The 18,896-nt window shown below is 37.4% G+C and overlaps 1 protein-coding gene across 1 annotated transcript in view; it reads right to left on the minus strand.

Annotated features, from left to right (window-relative positions):
- The window catches only part of KDM5A (lysine demethylase 5A), a 106,062-nt gene that overhangs the window by 56,010 nt on the left and 31,156 nt on the right, over positions 1-18,896 (minus strand). Inside the window, exons 11-14 of the mRNA XM_036758862.1 lie at positions 12,364-12,545; positions 10,114-10,276; positions 8,934-9,053; positions 5,237-5,431 (exon numbers count right to left, since the gene is read on the minus strand). Of these exons, the coding sequence (XP_036614757.1) occupies positions 5,237-5,431; positions 8,934-9,053; positions 10,114-10,276; positions 12,364-12,545 (660 nt within the window). The remainder of the gene's footprint in view (positions 1-5,236; positions 5,432-8,933; positions 9,054-10,113; positions 10,277-12,363; positions 12,546-18,896) is intronic.

Here is an 18,896-nt window from a genome sequence, read left to right on the forward strand (position 1 = left end):
CTGGAATGGGACAGGACAACAAACTGATTTAATAGAAAGAGAACTAGACTAGGAGTCAGAAGACCTAGGTTCCATTATCCAACCCAAAAGCTGTGCGACCATGAATGTGTCATTGGATCTCACTGGGTCTTTGTTTTCTCATTTCCTTTAGGGTCAATGTCTAAGGTCTCTTACAGTTCTAAATGGATGCCACTTTACTTTCTATGGATGAAGACAAAATCCTTGTGCTCTCCATACCCACTGTCTACATGTTCTAGTTATATTTTCCCTAAATTGCCCCATAAAGCCCAACCTTGTCTTGACTAAAGAATAAAGGATTCCTGAATAGGTAAGTGGCCAAAGGATATAAACAAACAGTTATAAAAAGGGGAATTGCAAAATATTCACAACCACATGAAAGAATGCTCCAAATAACTAATAATGTGAAAATGTAAATCAAAACAATCCTGAAGTCTCAATTCACACTTTGCAAATTGGCAAAGATGACAAAAAATGGCAATATTCATTGTTGCACTGAGTATTGACAATACTATTATTCACTCAACACAGGAAATACTCCATGCTAGAATGATAGGTCCACTGTGAAATCGCACACAAAGTGACTAAAATGTCCATATACTTTGAACCAGAGACTTCACTACTGGGATCATATCTTAAGGAAGCCATCCATAAGAAGAAAGTCCCCATATACACCAAAATATTTATAGCACCTTTTTTTGTAATAGCAAAGAAGTGGGGGACGGAGGTGGGGGAGGGGGGTGTGAGTAGATGCCTACTGATTGAGGAATGCCTAAATAAACTGTGGTACGTGAATGTGATGGAATATTATTGTGCTGTAAGAAATAATGTATATGATAAATACAGAGAAGCATGGAAAGTTCTACATAAGCTGATGTAGAGTAAAGTAAGCACAACTAAGAAAACAACTCACATAATGACGACAATGTAAATGGAAAGAACGATCACATAAAAAAAGTTAATGTAACAAAATTATAAAGATCAAGCATGACGCGAAGGAAGAGGTGTAAGAGGACCGCTCAACACATACCCTTTGTGGATATTGCACAATGTTACACTTTTTCAATGAAACAATCAGTTGTGCTTTTTTTTTCTCTTTAAAAAATACTATATGTTATTTGGGATGGCTCTCTGGGAGGAGGAGAGGAAATGGGAGAGATACTGAAGATAACTACGATGACATAAGGAACAGAAAACATCAATAAAAACATAAACCTGGAGGCAATCTGTACTCTTACATCTTGCTTGGACCATTATATACTTTACCCATAACTTTTATTATATCAAAGATATTCCACAAAAAGATAATACCACACACTCATATTCTAACATGATTACTACCACCTCACAGTAACATATTGATCAGATGTGCTCAGCCCTGTCCTAAGTAATAGAGATGGAGAAGAGAAGAAGACGAACTTATAACATACCATCCCTCCACTCCATAAAGCTAATTTAGCTCAGAAAACAAAGGTAACACATAAACAAACTACTGAATGAAATAACATAGTACAGTAGCATCCCATCTTACTTAATAACCTCAGTTATATAATCAGATTCCAGAAGTAAGCAAAAAAAAAAAATCCTCTGAATAACTGAAATGGTTAGAATAAAACTCATGCACTGAAACTTGGGTTTTAAAAGATAGAAGTCTTACAGCTTCACTCAAAGCATACTAATTTATTTTACATAAAATTTTAAGTCTCAGTCATGTGCTCTCAAGCTACAACAGGCTGGAGCTAATAAAGGAGAGAGCAATTAGAAGTGAGGAAGATGACCAAAAAAACCCAAAACCCCAACTGTAGTATCTCACCACAATATAGTAACTGATTTTATGATGATCTTCTTGAATCATCAATTTATGATCAATATATTTTAGGGACTGGGACCTACCCAATAAAAAAAAACTTCCTCTACCAACGCACACTGGCATCTGTTTTGTGACTTAAAAACTTTTTTCTTTCAGACTTGCCCAGGTCACTGAGAGTTTAAGTGATCTGCCAAGGGTCATAAAGATATATATGTCAGAGGCAGGACTTCGAGGTCCTTCAGAGACAGCACTACCTTCTGCTTTCTTTGTATACTCAGTGCTTAGTACAGTGCCTGGCACTTAACAAACTACTGCTAACACCAAGGCCAGCTCTCAACCAGTACACGCCCTGTTTAATGAGCAGGGAAATACAAAGAAGATTGGCCTTGCTCTTCCCTCAAATCTAGTTCATCTTATAAAAGCTAAGTGAGGCATGAAATCATTGTTATTTTCAGTATGTCCACATATTTATTTTCTTTTCAAAGATCTTTTTTTAGGATACAGCTCATATTTTGACTCACACAGCAATGATGCATTTTAGAAATATTTCAAATAATATTAAAAAACTGGTGCTTATATAGTAATTTAGTCACCTGAGTCACTTATGGGAACGTCTTAATCCCTAAGACGCGTGTTATCAAACAAGTTTAATGCTAAATGTTATGGCTTAGACCTTAAGGTAAATAGGAGCACAAAGAAGGAAAAACAACGAAGACTGAAGTGAATAGCCTGGGAAGGCTTGATAGGTAGGGATTCCATGGACTTAATACACCATGTAGGACAAGAAGGTCAAGGGAGAATTCCAAATGAAGAGAACAACATGGGGGGAGGCACAGAGCAGGTGAGGGAACAAACCTATCTACAGCAGAGGAAGACTGCGGTTAGTAAGAAATAATGCACAGACTGATGCACCAAGGCCTTGAAAGCCAAGCAAAGGAGTTAAACTTAATATGCTAGAAAAGATGAAACAAAATATGTGAACAGAGTAATAGCACGTGAAAGTTTTGTTTCCAAAAATGTCTGTTAGTAGTATGGATAACCCAGATAAGAGTAAGGAAAACTTAAAGTCAGAGAATCCAACAATAAACTATTACAGTAACTTCTAGTACTAAAGGACTGAATTAGGTCAGTGACAGTGGGAATGGGGAAGAAGGATGGACATGAAAAACATTTCAAAGGGAAAAATGGCAGTTTAATTTAACTAACTAGGGAGTGGGGCAAGAGTGGGAGGGGGGCTGTCTAGAGAGGAGAGTGAACAAAAGAAAGGCCAGTAGGAATCACAGATAACAAAGTAGGGGGAACGTTGAAGGCTACATGTTGAATTTATTATATATTTTAAAAGAAAAGCAAGCTCCATATAATAGAGATTCAGTTTCATGTACAATCCTCTCCCATTTATAACATATATGGAAATGCTTGTTTAACTTGGTGTTTAAGTTCAGAATTTTAAGCAATAAAAAAAACTATGTATATGAAGTTAAAGACATGGATGTCTCAAAAATGACACCAATAATTTCAACTAAAACAACCAATGCAAGACAGTAGAGTTGAAACAGATAGCAAAGTTGGAAAGCGTGATGGTTTGTGAGACATTGTGGGAGATTAGGATACAACAGCCATAGCTACTGAAAACCCCCAAAAGAGAGCTAGGAACAACAAAGTCCTTGGCACTGTCCTACATCAGAAACTGATATAATTTTCTCATATGACATTAAAAAGGAGGCATTAGCATCTACTTTGTCATTTTACCATAAGGCCCACAGGAGCTTTCCATATGATTTGCAGCTGAAATTTTCCATATGTATTATCTCCCCGATTAGAATGTGAGCTCCTTAAGAGCAGGAACTATCTTAGTTTTCTATTTCTTACTGTGCAAACAGAAAGCACTTAATAAAATACTTTTGTTGTTCATTCAAAAAAATAAAATAATGGAATACTACTGTGCCATAAGAAATGATGAATGGGGCAACTTCAGAGAAACAGGAGAAGCCCTGGATGAACTGATGCAGAGTGAAGTAAGCAGAATCAGGAAAATAATGTATACTACCACAATGAAAAGACAAGCAACTCTGAAAGACTTAACTCAGAATGACACGATGCCCAATAATGATGAAGACTATCACCTAACAAGAGACGTGATGGACTCAAGAAACAGAATGAGCCATACAAAATATTTATGGATGTGGCCAATGTAGGAGTTTGTTTTGCTTAATAATACATGAGGGTTTTTTCCATTTTTTTTTCCAATGGAGCAGAGGGGATCATGAGAAAAAAAAAACACAGACAGTTCAGAAAGGATGAAAGTTGAAAAAAGTCAATCAGATTCGGCGACAGAGCACTGGCAACTTAGGGAGAAAGTAATTCTAGTTGAGTGATGAGCCAGGTTACAAAGAGTTGAGAAGTTTAAAAAAAAAAAAAGGATCACTGAAACAGGTAGAAAATCACCATTAGTCCAATGAAACACTTCCTTCTGACTCAAAAAAGTACTCATACTTCCTAAAAGGATAATATGATGATAACAACTTTTTAACACATTTCTATCTCACCATTTGTTAGTATATCATATGTCTTCATCAAATGGGGGTATGGGACACACCCAATCTCCCCTCCTTTATGCAAACAGTGGTGCCACCTCCCACCCTTCTGTGCAGAGTGGGAGAAACTATGGAATGTTGCTTAGATCAGATCCAACAGATGTGATGGTTGTTTTTGCTAAATTATTTTTCTCTCCTTTTTTGTTCCAGGTATGTGTTCAGAAACAAGGGCAACATAAAAAACAAGATATCAACAAAAACACTTTTAAATCATAAAAAACGTTGAGAAGCGAGCAAAGAAGAAGCAAAAGCAACAACTATTTTCCAGGAGGCTCGCTGTTAAAAGTAGGAAAGATATAGAATGACAGCCTCTACTAAGGATTTTTTAAGGATGAGGGAGATTTGGGCATGTTTATAGGAAGTAGGAAAGAAACCAGAAGATAACAAGAGAATGAACTTAAGGGAGAAAGAACAGATAACCATGAGGGCAATCTGCTGGAGAAGACATAAAGGGATGGTATTACAGATAGAGGGACTGGTTTTGGCAAGGAGAAGCACTACCTAACATCTAAGAGTAGAGTAAAGGAAGAAAGAATGGGAGAAGATATCAAGATTTACAGAAGAGGGAAAAGGAAGAGCCTGATATTTATAATAGTTGCTTCCATTTTCTTAGTAAAGTAGAAGATGAATTTATTAGCTATGAAGGGGGTGGCATGGGAGGTTTGATGAAAGAAAGTTTGAAATATCGGCTGCAATTAGCTCAGCTAATTAGATGTTGACTCAATTAAGCTTCTGAAGTGAACTATAGTGAAAACTTAGGCTATACAGGTTCTTCTAGCGTATTTCTTACAGAAGTAGCACTGAGTTTACTCACCATTTGTACAACAGACTCCCTCAGTCGTGTCTCCTCTTCAGTCATAAGGGTCATTTCTTTGCAGACCATAGCAGCAAGCCCTACATCGAGGCATTCTGGATCTGCAGCCATCTTGAAGATAAGTTCCTCGTGTGAGAACACACAGTGACGCCTTAGTCGTCGATAATGATTCACACACTGACGTCCAATAGGCAGCTGAAGCCATGAAAGGATACCCAAATCGAATTACTTGTCTACGTTACATTCTATAATGCAGAATAATAATAATAATAATAACTGGCATTTATATAGCACTTAAAAGTTTTCAAAGTTTTACATACAGCACTTCTTTTGAGCTTTACAGGCAGATAGATACTATAAACACTATTATTAGTCATTTATCGGGCTTAGACCTGTGATTTCTTGGTATATGGAACTTCACAAGGAAATTTCCTCTACTACTACAAGTCAGCACTTATTTTGCCATTTATAGTCTTATTGAGTAGCCTGGGGCACTCAGAGGTTTATGGCTTGCCCAGAGCCACAGAATTGGTATATGTCAGAGGTTAGACTTGAACCTATGTCTTCACTGCTAGTATGCTGGCTCTTCATCCAGTACAATGCAATTTAAACATGAGGAAACCACAGATCAGAGAATTTAAATGGTTTGTGAATGGTCACACAGTGTCAGGTGGGACTTGAACCTAGGCCTCTCCTGACTCCGAGTCCACCCTGGTGTCTTCTAGAGTGTTCTGCCACCCCAACAATCCCTCCCCTCTGTCCCAAAAAGGCCTTCCAAGCATGTATTCCATATTCTAGAAAGATAAGCGTACAGCAAACTGTAGGATTCAGGACCCATGTCCCAAGATAAATGTTATTTTCAAAAGACTACTTAAGAAATCAAGCATCAATTTTTACATGTAACAATGCCTTTTTTTGCAAAAGTAATTTTTTTTTGTAAAAGTTTTTTTGTCTTTAAAATAGCCTAACCTTATTTCATTCCAAAACACTGCAACTATGACACTGAAAATATTTTTTTCCTAACAATGCAATACACATCTGGCTAAACTAACACTGTTCTTAAATAAGGAGATACATTTTTGGAGATGAATCCTAAAAGCATTTACCATACCATCAGCTTGCTTCCCTTTCCAGCAAATTACACTATCCATGCCATGCATCTAAGAAAATTATCAACCTAACATGTTGGTTGGCAAGTCATGCAACAAAATTTTTATTTGAATAAATTTTTGTAAATTTTATTTTCATCCTATTTAGAGGTTAGAATGCCAATAAAAAAATATGTAAGTGGACCTTTTAGGAAAGTGTAAGTTTAGAACAATCTTCCACTTCGAAATAACCATAGGATAAATGGTCAGTCAATATTAAACCCATTCCCCTTGACCTCTACAGTTCAGAGGTAAACAAAGACATAAGTGAAATTATTATCGTCTAGTAATAGAGCAAGGCACACTAAAGGGAGACTATTTAGAAGACAGGGCTAAGCATATACCCAGTATGTCATAAGAAGTAACTAAAATCAGAAGATCAAATTAAGTCACTGAATATATAACATTTGGTATTTTAAAAATTGCTAATTCAAAATTTTTTTAATTTTATTTTTCTTAATGAAAATTAATAGTACATTCCCTATTCAGTTGTTTATAAATAATTTGTACTGTTAGGAATTTTACTGAGACACAACTGAGTTCAGTCAGGGAAGGAATGTTAATGGGATTTTTTTTAATGAACGTTTTTGTGAAAATTATAAAAACATGAAATTATTGTTTGGGTTTCCTCTGCTAATGAATGAAAAACAGTCAAGTTAACGAACAGTCTTGCTTGAGTTACTAGTTTCAAACTTCTCCCTCACTGATCCTTTATGGGAAGCAGCAATGCCCAGTAAGAACAACACTAGATTTGGGAGTTAAACCCAAGGTAAGAGTGATCATTTTACCAAGGATTGTCCAACCTTAGACAAGTACCAAATTTTATCAGTCCTTAATTTCTCAACTGAAAAAAAACAAAACTAACATGTTGGTTTATCCAATTACAATAAAAGAGATTATCTATGTGAAAACATTATATTAGAAAAGAATGATATGGGGCAGAACAATGAAGTAATTATAGATTTAATGTCCATAAATCATGCAAGAAAATCACTTTAATTTATGGCCAAGCTACTATTCTAATAAAAATTGGAATTAATAGCTTATGTTTATATGGTAAGTACTCTATACATATTATCTCATATAATATATAATATTAAACTCTTGAGCTAAAAAAAAAACCACACGACTTGGATTTTCCGCTGCCTCCTTATAACTATTTTTTGGAAAGAAATGAAATGGAAAAAAGGAAGGAAAACCAAGAATTAGAGATCATCAACAATCCTGGATGACCCTTTCGGAAAGCTTTTGTTTCATCTTTTTGTCAGACTGCAGCAACATCTGCCTATAACTAATGGGCATTTAACCAATATGTTGTTATCTCTCTTTTACAAGTTTAAGGCTTCAAGTTAAGTTCTAATGAATGTTCTTTCTTCATTAGGCTTCTGCTTTACCTCAAAATCACTGCTACCAGGTATGTGCGAGTTACTGAATTCACCAATTGCCTTAACAATCAGGCTAGTCTAGATACGTATAGCTAAAGTCAAAGGAGTCACCAAAACCAAAGTAAAATAAAAGTAAAATTGTAAGAATGGTGGCCATCACCATCTTACCAGGCAAGGATCCTCTGAAAGACTATACTCTAAAACATGCAATCTCATGTTCACTTGACATGATATAATTATTACCATTATTCCCCCTAAGGACAGCAGAGAGCCCCCAGCAATCATTGGTAGCACTAGTACATACAAAAGTTATTTTCATTCTATCACATAGAAGTTTCAATGCTGGAATTACACTTTAAATTTGAAATAAAGTTCTCAACTGAAAAAGACATAAAATGGCAGCAAAAGTAATAAAGAAGGGGACAGGGATTACTTGATTTGCCATCAGTGAGAAGAAAATAAGGTCAGTTTCTCTCTTTAGTAAAAATCACATTGCAAAACACTTTGTTGTTGCTCTAAGACACTTACATCATCATATTGTTCTGTACTTAAATACCACGCTCAACCCCAGACCCACAAAATGTGAGCTGTACAAAGCCCAAGTCTAGTCTAAAATCACTTTTTTAGTAGGAATGACAAAGTGACAAAGATAAAAATAGCAATGGTCATATTTTAAAATGTAGTTTGACAACTAAAAATTTCATCATAAAATGGCCAATCTACTGGTGTGAGCCTGTAGGCAGGTGATCCTTGGACTGTGGGAAAGCCTTTCCCACTTGGTAAAACCTGTGAAAATTTACATGCTAGTAGTATAACTTTTCAGAACCTGAGGTGCCTTCACAACAAACTGAAGCATCAGCGTAGAACTTTATTTGACTTTAAATGATTTTTCAAAGAGCTTTTGCAGTATTTTTGTCTAAGTATTTTTCAATGTATACCTGAAAATGTTTTTCTTTTGAGAGAGCTCATTTTAGGAATGTGGCCTACATTCAAAGACTAGGCTACCTTTGGATCAATACAGTATTGTTAAATTAATGCCCCAAATCACCCCTGCACTCCAATTTATGAAGCCTACTCACTGCCTAACTAAGCAAACATAGTGACTAAGCTACATGTCACAGACTTATTAGCAGATAAACAAGAGCCACTAGCAATAGAACAGACCCAGTCAGCAGTGCAGAAGTTCACAGCTTCAGCGAAATTGTAGCCCTGGTTAAATCCAGAGTGATAGGCACGAGGAAATGTCACGACAAACTCTCCTGCACACTGATTGGTCCTGAATACCTGAATCCAAATTCGGAAATGAAATACAAAAAGGGGGGGGGGGGGGAGGAGGGGAGACATGGAGGAGAGAGACAGATTTTTAATCAGACAGCTATTTTAGAAATATTTTTTCAAACTAGAAATAGAAAGCATCCTACTACATATGCATCAAGGAAAAAAATTTAATCAAGGTTTTTAGAAATAGCTAGGAGCTTTTCCTCTGGAGGGGAAAAACCCTTCCTGTTAACACCAAAATTACAAAATATCATAATTAGTAGCCAAAGAGATTCCAAATTAACAAATTCTCAATGTACCAAATGTTTCCTATATCTTCAGAACTGTATACTAGCTAAGCTGGCACTCAAGAGAATTTTCCCTCCATTCATGCTATGAAGTACAGTGGAAAAAATAAAAATTTCCTTCTGAGGCCTACGGATACCTTTTGGGAGTTAACCAGACCCCAATCTTTGGTATGTAGTCATCCCAAGACCAGTTTTTTGTCACTGAGCCAGCTTTGTTCAAAAACACTTAAATTTGCCCTTTGAAAGGTCCTAGGATAAAATCTTTACTCAAGAGGCAAGCAGAATTATTAAAGTTACTTAAACTGGACATTTTCTTTCTTATTCAAGTGAAGTTAGACATCTGGATGTCTCTAAGTTTAGGAATACATCTTAGCATTAAAATATTGAATAAAAGTGTTTCAATGCAATATAATGATTTCATTAGGTCACCTGGTTAAATGACTACAAAATCATTATATGAAATGCAACTCTCATGAGCATAAGGATTAGCCCATAGCATTGCCATTTAAAACACTTGGCTTTTATCTAACGATGGCTTTTGATTAAATGAGAGTAATATAAGTTATGAGGTCATATTAGCATAGGATGAAATGCCCTAATGAAAATAAAAGGCCATTCTTCAGAACATTCTACTTAAATAGGATTTGTGAAGTATAGCCTGACTCATATTTCAAAATACTCCTTTTTAACTAACCACAGAATAGCCTATTTTAACTCAAATCAAAATCTGAAATAACTTCCAAGTAAAAAGTACTGAAGACAGACACAAAGAGACTCACAGGGACACCATGTTCCATTAGTACATTGGGGTTCATGATAGTGACTAACTGATGCAGTAGATCAGGCTGGGACTCAAACAGTTCAGGGGCCAGCTCCCTCATCACTTCCTCCAGTTGTTCTGCAGCATGAGATGGGACACCATACCATGTCTTTGGCTCCCCCCTATGGAAAAAACAGGTCTTAAGCAGGGCAGAACAGGTGTTGAATAGGCAAAAAGTCGTAAAGCCAATCCCCAACCAACTAACTTCAGTTTGTCCCATGATCACAGATTTCATCCAAAATCCTGACAGCTCACAAATGAGAGGCCACACAGGAGTTTGTTAATTGAGCAATATATTTCAATACAATTCAAGAAAACAGTTATTAACCACCTACTATGTTCCAGGCACTGTGCTCTAAGGATACAAAAAGAGGCAAAAGACACTCCTTGTCCTCAAGGGGCTTACAATATAACAGGGGAGGCAACACGCAAACATCTATGTGAAGCAAGCAGGATAAATAGGAAAAAATTAAAAGAGGGAAAGCACTAGAATTAAGGGAGGTTAGGGAAGGCTTCCTGTAGAAGGTGGGATTTTATTTGGGACTTAAAAAGATTCCAGGGAGGTCAGTAGTCTGAGCAAAGGAGGGACAGCATTCCAGGCACAAAGGACAACCAAAGAAAAGGCTGGGAGACAAAAGGCAGAGTGTCTTGTTCGTAGAACAGGCAGGAGAGTAAGATATAAAAAGACATGAAAGGCAGGAGGGGGCTAGGTTATGAAAGGATTTGAATGCCAAACAGAACATTTCGTATTTGCTCCCGGAAGCAATAAGAAGCCACTGGAATTTACTGAGTAGGAAGATGACATGATCAGACGTGGAAAAATACCCCCAAAAACATATACTACACCAAGCATGAATCTCTAATATCTTTGTATATGAAGGATACTTGTGCTAACATTTTGACAATCTACGGTTTCATCACAGTGAGGGGTAACCTCATTGAGAAATGCAGACTGCAACCCCTCTGTGCCTTGATTATAAATGTCTATTAGTTACTGTTACCACTTGCAGAAGTTAGTTGCAGAAGCACAAATGAATAACCTGGTGGCCAACCTTCTGATGATGATCTTCTTCAAACTTATATTCACCCTTAAATAACGGAAGTACAGTAGGCTTATACCTGAAACTTTTTTACAAGGATTTGCTAGAGCTTTAGCTCCAGTGACAGAGCCTTCAAGCACCTAGGGTCACCTCCATATTACAATGGAGGCATTTAGGGGATAAAATACAGGCACTCTCCTAAAGGATGCTGACACAGCAACATGATAAACCATACTACCCATGCTAATTCAAATACGTCCAAAGTTGTAGTTACTGGTCTGTCTCTAGCATACTTTTAGATAACATCCTAATTATGTTCAGCTAGTAATTCAAAAGTCAAAACCAAGGTTAGACCAAAAACCTGTTAGCCTCATTCTGACACTATACATCTATATAACCAAGCCATGCTACTAACACTCGAAATTACCAGTCATGCTATTTGCAAATCAAATTTCTCAATCCAATTCACATGGTGGCAAACAGTGGAAACAAAATGGGCTATAGTAACAAAGTGATGGGACCTTCTACTATCTTCTGTAGCAAAAGTGGGACATAAGGAGTAAAGAAAGATCAGTTACTAGAGGTATCAGAACACTAACCAAATGACTGGGAAATTACATAAAGATCACAAATACAATTCAGAAGAAGTAGATAAATGGACATCACTGTACACTCAAGTTTTCTTAGGGTAAACTTGTCATTTAAAAAAATGAACACAAAAACATGGAAATTCAAGAAAATGAGATTTGGTTTCATATTCATGGATTAACCAACTTAATTGGACTTAAATTACCTACATGGTAAAAACACTAACCATTCAGGTAAGTTATTCAGTAATATATATTAAGCTAGAATGAGCTAGAAAGGCATATAAGATTCAACCAGAATTATCTAACATATTGGCCACATATCATTTGGTCCAAAACTTTTACCTGTACTTCTTACATAGGTTGGAAGTAAAAGAGACCTGGGATGTTGTACCCTATAGTAAAAGGAAAGGAGCTTAGCATGAAGTAGCCTTCAATGATACTTCCAATTTCTTTAAATCACTTAATGATAAATTCATCTGCCCCCTACCCCCAAATGACTTCTAATAAGTATACATATCCAAAAGAAACCTGTACTGGTGAAGCACAAGAATGAGGAGGGTCATTAAAGGATACTCGTACCAGTGCAGATAGTTGATAGAATAGCTCCAGTGATCTTCAATATGCCAGCAAAATGAAGAGAAGCACATGCCCACATAGAGCCAAGGCACCTTCATACCAGAGATATCCACATTAATATGTGCAAGGACAGACTGTTCCAGCACAGGCATGTTATTCAGGTTCCAGCCAGAAAGGGCATACTCCTGCCAAAGGATAAAAAGCGTGAGAGAGAGGTTAGAGATGACTGGAATCAGCAAGACTGTATTAAGAGGCTCATTGAGCCTTTTTCTACAACTATATTCCATTATATGGAATCTATGACATTTGAATTTCACTATCATCAACTCAACAATTCTCCAAACCATACTCTATTTGAGCCTCATCTCAATTTTCTCAATCATCTTTCGTTAAACTTGAAGCATAAATGCAAGGCTTTTAATTTCTTTGCCTCCCTTAAAGCAACTTAGCAGTTAATACTTTTTGGTGATCCAATGTTCTGTGTATAAATAACACTATGATAGATATTTTAGGGAGTCTGATGAATTTTAAAACACAAGTCTCTCCTCTCAAGAAGCTTCTAATTTAGTTGGAGACAAGACCCACACATATGAAAATAATCAAACAAGAAAAGGTAGTATAGCTTAGTGCTAAATAAATGACAGTCATAATCCATGGCAGGGAGTAATCACCGTAGGCTGTGGTGATCACAGAAGGTTTGTAAGAGATTAAGTTGAGACTAAGGTTTGAAGGACAGGGAGGACTAAAGGTATTTCAGGGAAGAGGAACAACACAAGCAAAACCACTGAGGGAAGAATATATTAAGATGGATTCCAATGACAGTGAGCAGAGAAGGTAGGCTGGAATAATGGATTGATTTGGAAGAACCATGAATAATTAGCCTGGAAAAATAGACTTAGGCTAGACTATGGCAGGTTTTGAATACCAAAAACAGATTAGACTTAATTGATCAATATAAGTTTATACCACTTCAGGTAATGCAATGGGAAGCTACTGAGGGTCTGTGAAGAGAGGGACAATCTGAAAGCAGTGCTTTAAGATTAATCTACAAACAGCATGCAGCATAGATCAGAGAAAGTAGGGAAAGTACAGTAGCATCCAAAGGCTTTAAAAACTAATTGGTCCCAAAACCGATCAAGTAGATATGTTTTTACATCCTATTAAAAAAAAATCAGAGATGAATAATATGTGACAGATTATAAAATATCTAACCAATAAGTAGCTAGGTCAAGAACTGTTCTGGTTTCTGGACTTTCAAAATGACAGTGAGTTAAGATTTAGAAATTCAAGTTTGACTCTAGTACCAGACAATCTGATACTAAAAACAGATCTTCAATGTCAATGTCTCTACTATAATGTCTGACTAGGAAATTAATCCCCAAGTAATTTTATATGTCAGGAAAAAGGAATGATGCTAATTACAGACAAAATAGTGATCCTGAATCACCGAAGACACAAAGCAAGGTGCTCCCATTCATCTTTTCTTTCTGTTTTCTCAGCCAAGGAGAATGCTCTATGGACTAGAAAAGACAGACAAAAATATGGCTAATAGGTAACTTAAACCCAAGACATAGGATTTTTGTTGTCGTTCATCCATTTCAGTTGTCTCCAACTCATCATGACCCCATTTGGGGTTTTCTTGGTCAAGATCCTAGAGTGGTTTGCCATTTCCTTCTTTCTCCTGTTCATTTTACAGATGAGGAACTGAGACAAACAGGGTTAAGTGACTTGACCAGGGTCACACAGCTATTAAGTATCTGAGGCTAGATTTGACTTCAGGCTTGGCAAACTATCCACTGCACCACTTAGCTGCCCAACAGGATTATGATTATAGCATACTTGGAAAAGCTCCAATCACCTGGGCCAGGCGAACCAAACCTAAGAGTTCCGAGAATCTGTAGACATGGTAGTAATCTCTGAATTATCATGGAGGACAGCAAACATACCACAGGGAAAAGGGAAAATCCTGTTCCAAATTTCTAAACAGGAAAGAAAATGGAATCTACAAACTATAGGCCAATGAACTTGACTTCAAATCTTGGCAAAATGTAGAAGAGGTTACTAAATGGCTCACTGACAAATATCTAGAAAAGGAAGTGGTGATCTCAAAAACCAATGGGGCTTCATCAGGAAGTTACATGGCAATGAGTTTAAAATGTTTAAAAGTTTAAAAAATGTTTAAAATGTTTAAATATTTTAAAAAACAGTTTCAATAAGACATTTACATTAAAAAGAAACAGGGGGCAGCTAGGTGGCGCAGTCAGTAGAGCACCGGCCCTGGAGTCAGGAGGACCTGAGTTCAAATCCGGCTTCAGACACTTGACACATGTACTAGCTGTGTGACCTTGGGCAAGTCACTTAACCCCAACTGCCCTGCCAAAAAGCAAAAAAAAAAAAAAAAAAAAAAAAAAAAAAGAAAGAAACAAAAACTCATTCAATGATGGTGGAATTGAAAACTTAAGGAATCCTTTTGGAGAACTGACAGTGTGCAAATATAAAGAATGAAAATAACCGTACCATGTGAACCAATAATTTCAATGTTAGGACTTTATTCTTAAAGTGCTGCTGAAAAACAATACCAAAAAAAAAAAATCTGTCACAAGTCTTGAACTGCAACAATAATTTAAATGCAAAAAATTGAAAGTAAATACCCCAAAATAGAGTAAAATAAATCACTGTAAGTTAATGTGATGCAATACTACAATGCAATTGAGATCAACAATTATGAGGAATACAAAGAAACTAAAAGACCTTTGTAGAATAACGCTAAGCAAAAAAAGAGAGGGCAGAGTACACACTACCAAAGATCATTCTAGCTTCTGTAGGAGGAGCAGAAGAGAGGAGGAGGAGAAGAGCAGTTGCACAGAAGACAGAGAAGAAGACTGTGTAGGTAATTTGAAGGGGGATGGCCTCTTGGAGGAAGAATTTAAATTCAGGTAGGAGAAACTGAAGAAAATTTAAAGGGAGGATGATTTCCAAGACCAGAATATAGTTTCTATTTCAGTGAAAGTTAATGGAGAAAGAATAATATCAAGGAAGACTGAGATGTGAGGATCTGAAAGGAAAGACTCAAGAAGGATCCAAAGAAAAGAAAAAGGCAGTGGGATAACAAGTAAGAAAAAGGCAGTGGAACAAAGTGGTAGGCAAAGCAAATCAGTAGACTGGGCTAATTAGGTAGAGTGAGCTGGTGAGACAGACAGGGTGTGGCAATGGCATTGCTGAAATTAACAGAAGAAAGCTGGGTATAGCCTAAGAGTTCACAACTAGCTTCCAAGGTCCTAACAAGGTGTAAACACTCACAAACAGCTCAAAAAAAATCCCAATCAGTACCAAGAACAAAAAAAATTGTGCAGTGACTTGCAGGGCAAGAGAAAAGGAAAAGGCATAGGTACTCAAAGAAAGCCTTTCCTCCATTCGGGTTATTACAACAACTCTAATGAAAATGGAAGCAGGTCCTCAGCAGGGATCCTAAAAAAAAAGTGTCCTCAGTGAGGGAGGAAACTATCAGTAGCTGCAGAACGCAAACGTAAAATTATCTCACATAAGAGAAGGAAAAAAATGAGTGCACTCCTGAAGCTCCATGATGGATCAAAGGAGCTTCCTGAAGAAGAGGAAGCTGAAGGAGTTGAACATGCTAGCGGCAGCAGCTGCTTGTCCTCCCGAGGATGACAAGACAGAGAGAGTGGAGCTGTCAGACAGGGTCGGAGGAAAAAGCAAGAGCAATGATGGGTCAGTGATCCCTACCTGGGGTTCCTGAAGGTACCTCTTTGTTAATATGAAATAAGAGAAAGATGGTTTTCTTCCCAGGGCACATAATCAAGACACAACAGAAAACCTCACAAGACTTAGCAAAATGGGAGACAATGATCCACATCTATTAACTCATACGGACACAAACGATTCAGTCATAAGGAAACTAAATCAAACAACCAGTATTTATTAAGTACCTACTATGTACCAAGCACTGCACTAGGCTAAAAAATATTGCAAAGATTATTAAGTCGTGGGCTCAGGCTCTGGTTTTTTTCTTACTGCCTAGCCACTGGAAGTAAGGAATGAAGAGAAATTTTATTTGGGAAGTGTACCTTTGGCTAAAAAGATAGTGTCTGACAATGAGATTTGAATTTCTTTTACAAGCTTAAAATATAGAGTGACTATTGGCCAGGGATAAAGTGTCCCTAATAAAGGCTGGAAAGAATAGCTCTTGGGGCAGCTGGCTGGCACAGTTGAGTAGAGCACCAGCCCTAGAGTCAGGAGGACCTGAGTTCAAATCTGAACTCACTTGACATATGTACCAGCTGTGTGACCTTGGGCAAGTCACTTAACCCCAACTGCCCTGCCTTCCCCCCCTCCAAAAAAAAAAAAAAGAATAGGTTTATTGGATATCTGACAAATCTAATTTAAAAAGCTAAAAAGAACTAAGAAGGGAGAAAAACCGCCTATGTACAGTCACCAGACTAAATACTATACAGAGTAATACAATGCATGAAGAACAGCAGCTGAGACACCCAGAAGTTGCTAGGATATAAAATCCAAGAAAGGAACTATTGAGTCTCATGGCCCCAAATGTCTATACAGGGAGGTCTGATATTTAAGCCACAAGCAAGAGTAACTAGATGTTGCATTAGCAAGGAATATTTGACCTGATGACCTCATAGAGATTACTGAGCTTGGCAAAATTAAATTTATGACTGGATAAATTATGGCTCTAGATGGATATACCTTCTTCAGAAGAAACAGTATAGAAAAAGGTAGGATGAGATAGTGGTATACATCAAGAATGTATATTCATGTGAGGAAATCAAGGAAACAGAGGAGGGAAATGACCAATCAATCATACACTAGAATCCAGATTTAGTCTGACTTAGGCCAAATCCAGCATATCCATTTTATCCTCAGTTTGAATACTGTCTCCCCTATTAGAGTGTAAGCTCTCTGAAGGCAGGTAGGAAGGTCTTTTGCCTTCTTCTGTATCCCCAGCATTTGGTACACTGCCTGGCACACAGTAGGCACTTAATGTTTACAGACTGTGACCCCTGCTGGGGCATGCACTCATGCTTGCACACTCTCTGCTCTTTCTCTCTCTCCATCCCCTCTCTTGTTCTCCCTTTTGCTCCTCCCTCTCCACCTCTCCCCCCGCCCCTCCCAGCCAATCAAAGTAAGCTAATAACTTCTTACATTGCCTTAACGCAAGTCGAAAGAACCAAAAAGGGAAATTCTATACTGGAGCTGACTCTTATTTGTTGCGGTGACAATGATGCAAACATTGAGGACAGTCACCCAAGGCTCCCAGAGTTTGTGGGCATAAAAAAAAAAAGAGGGGAAAGCAAAGAATAGCATGTACCCTTTAGTTTGAATAAGCAGATTTCAAAAGGCTCATTTAAAAAGCTAGGCAGAATCCCACAGATTCCATACAAATGAGTCAAGGAGGAATGAAAAACTCTCAAAAATAAAAATCTAAATACACAAAAAAGAATTATTTCAGTGAGGTGAAAAAGGGGGAGCTGTTTGAAGAGATCGATGTGACTGCACAGAGAACATTCACACCAACTTAATAGATTTTTCAAAAGGAGCTATAGAAGCCAGGAAACGTAATAGTATGAATACCATAGCATAGCCAGTTTCTCTCCTGGTCTCAGGATTGCCACTTGGAGTGAGCTAAAGCAGGAAGGAAACAGTCAAGACAACAGAAGGGTTTTAGCTACACTGGTGCAGTGGAAGGATTAGAGGATACTTGTTTTCCAGGTGGGTGGAGCAGCAGTTACCAACAACAGAGGTCTGAGCTGTCTCATTTTTATTTTGTTTGCTTTTTGTTTATAAAGGAAACTAGTCTTTGCAAGATTTAAAGGGCTACAAGGGAGCTTGATGTCCCAGGGAGAGTACAAGGGAACCTTGCTACTCTTGATGGATTAAAGTCACCAACCTCAGGTGATATACACCCTCACTTAGAGAAAGATTCTGGCAGATCTGACCCCCAAGCAACCATCAGTAACATGCAAAAGATGACAGAGAATAAAAGAAACACTACAGGACTGGAAAATGGCAAATGCTGTGCTGATCTTTTCATAAAGGAAAGACAACAGTCTGCAAACTATAGGCCAATGACCTTGACTTTAATTACTGAGAAAATTCTAGAAAAGCTCATTAAAGAGACACTTAGTGACCATCTAGAAAAATAAATGGTCAACACAAAAAGCTAGCATGGCTTCTAACAGGAAAAGTCATGCCAGACTAACTTTACTTCCTTTTCTGAGTTAATGCCTGGCCACCGAGGAAATAACCAGGAACAATGGGTAAAAAATGCAAACACGGCAAATTTAGGGCTGACATAAGAAAAAACTTCCACAATTAGAGCTAGCCAAAGGCAAAATAAGTTGCTTTGGAATATACTGGGTACTACCCATACTCCCCACAACAACTAGAGGTCTTCACACAAAGGCTGAATGGGCACTTACTGGGTATGTTGTAGAAGAAATCCTTTTTCAGGTATGAGTCATACAAGATGGCCTCTGAAGTCCCTTCTAACTCCAAGATTC

The sequence above is a fragment of the Trichosurus vulpecula genome, chromosome 5, assembly GCF_011100635.1.
Source record: "Trichosurus vulpecula isolate mTriVul1 chromosome 5, mTriVul1.pri, whole genome shotgun sequence".
Classification (NCBI taxonomy): Eukaryota; Metazoa; Chordata; class Mammalia; order Diprotodontia; family Phalangeridae; genus Trichosurus; species Trichosurus vulpecula.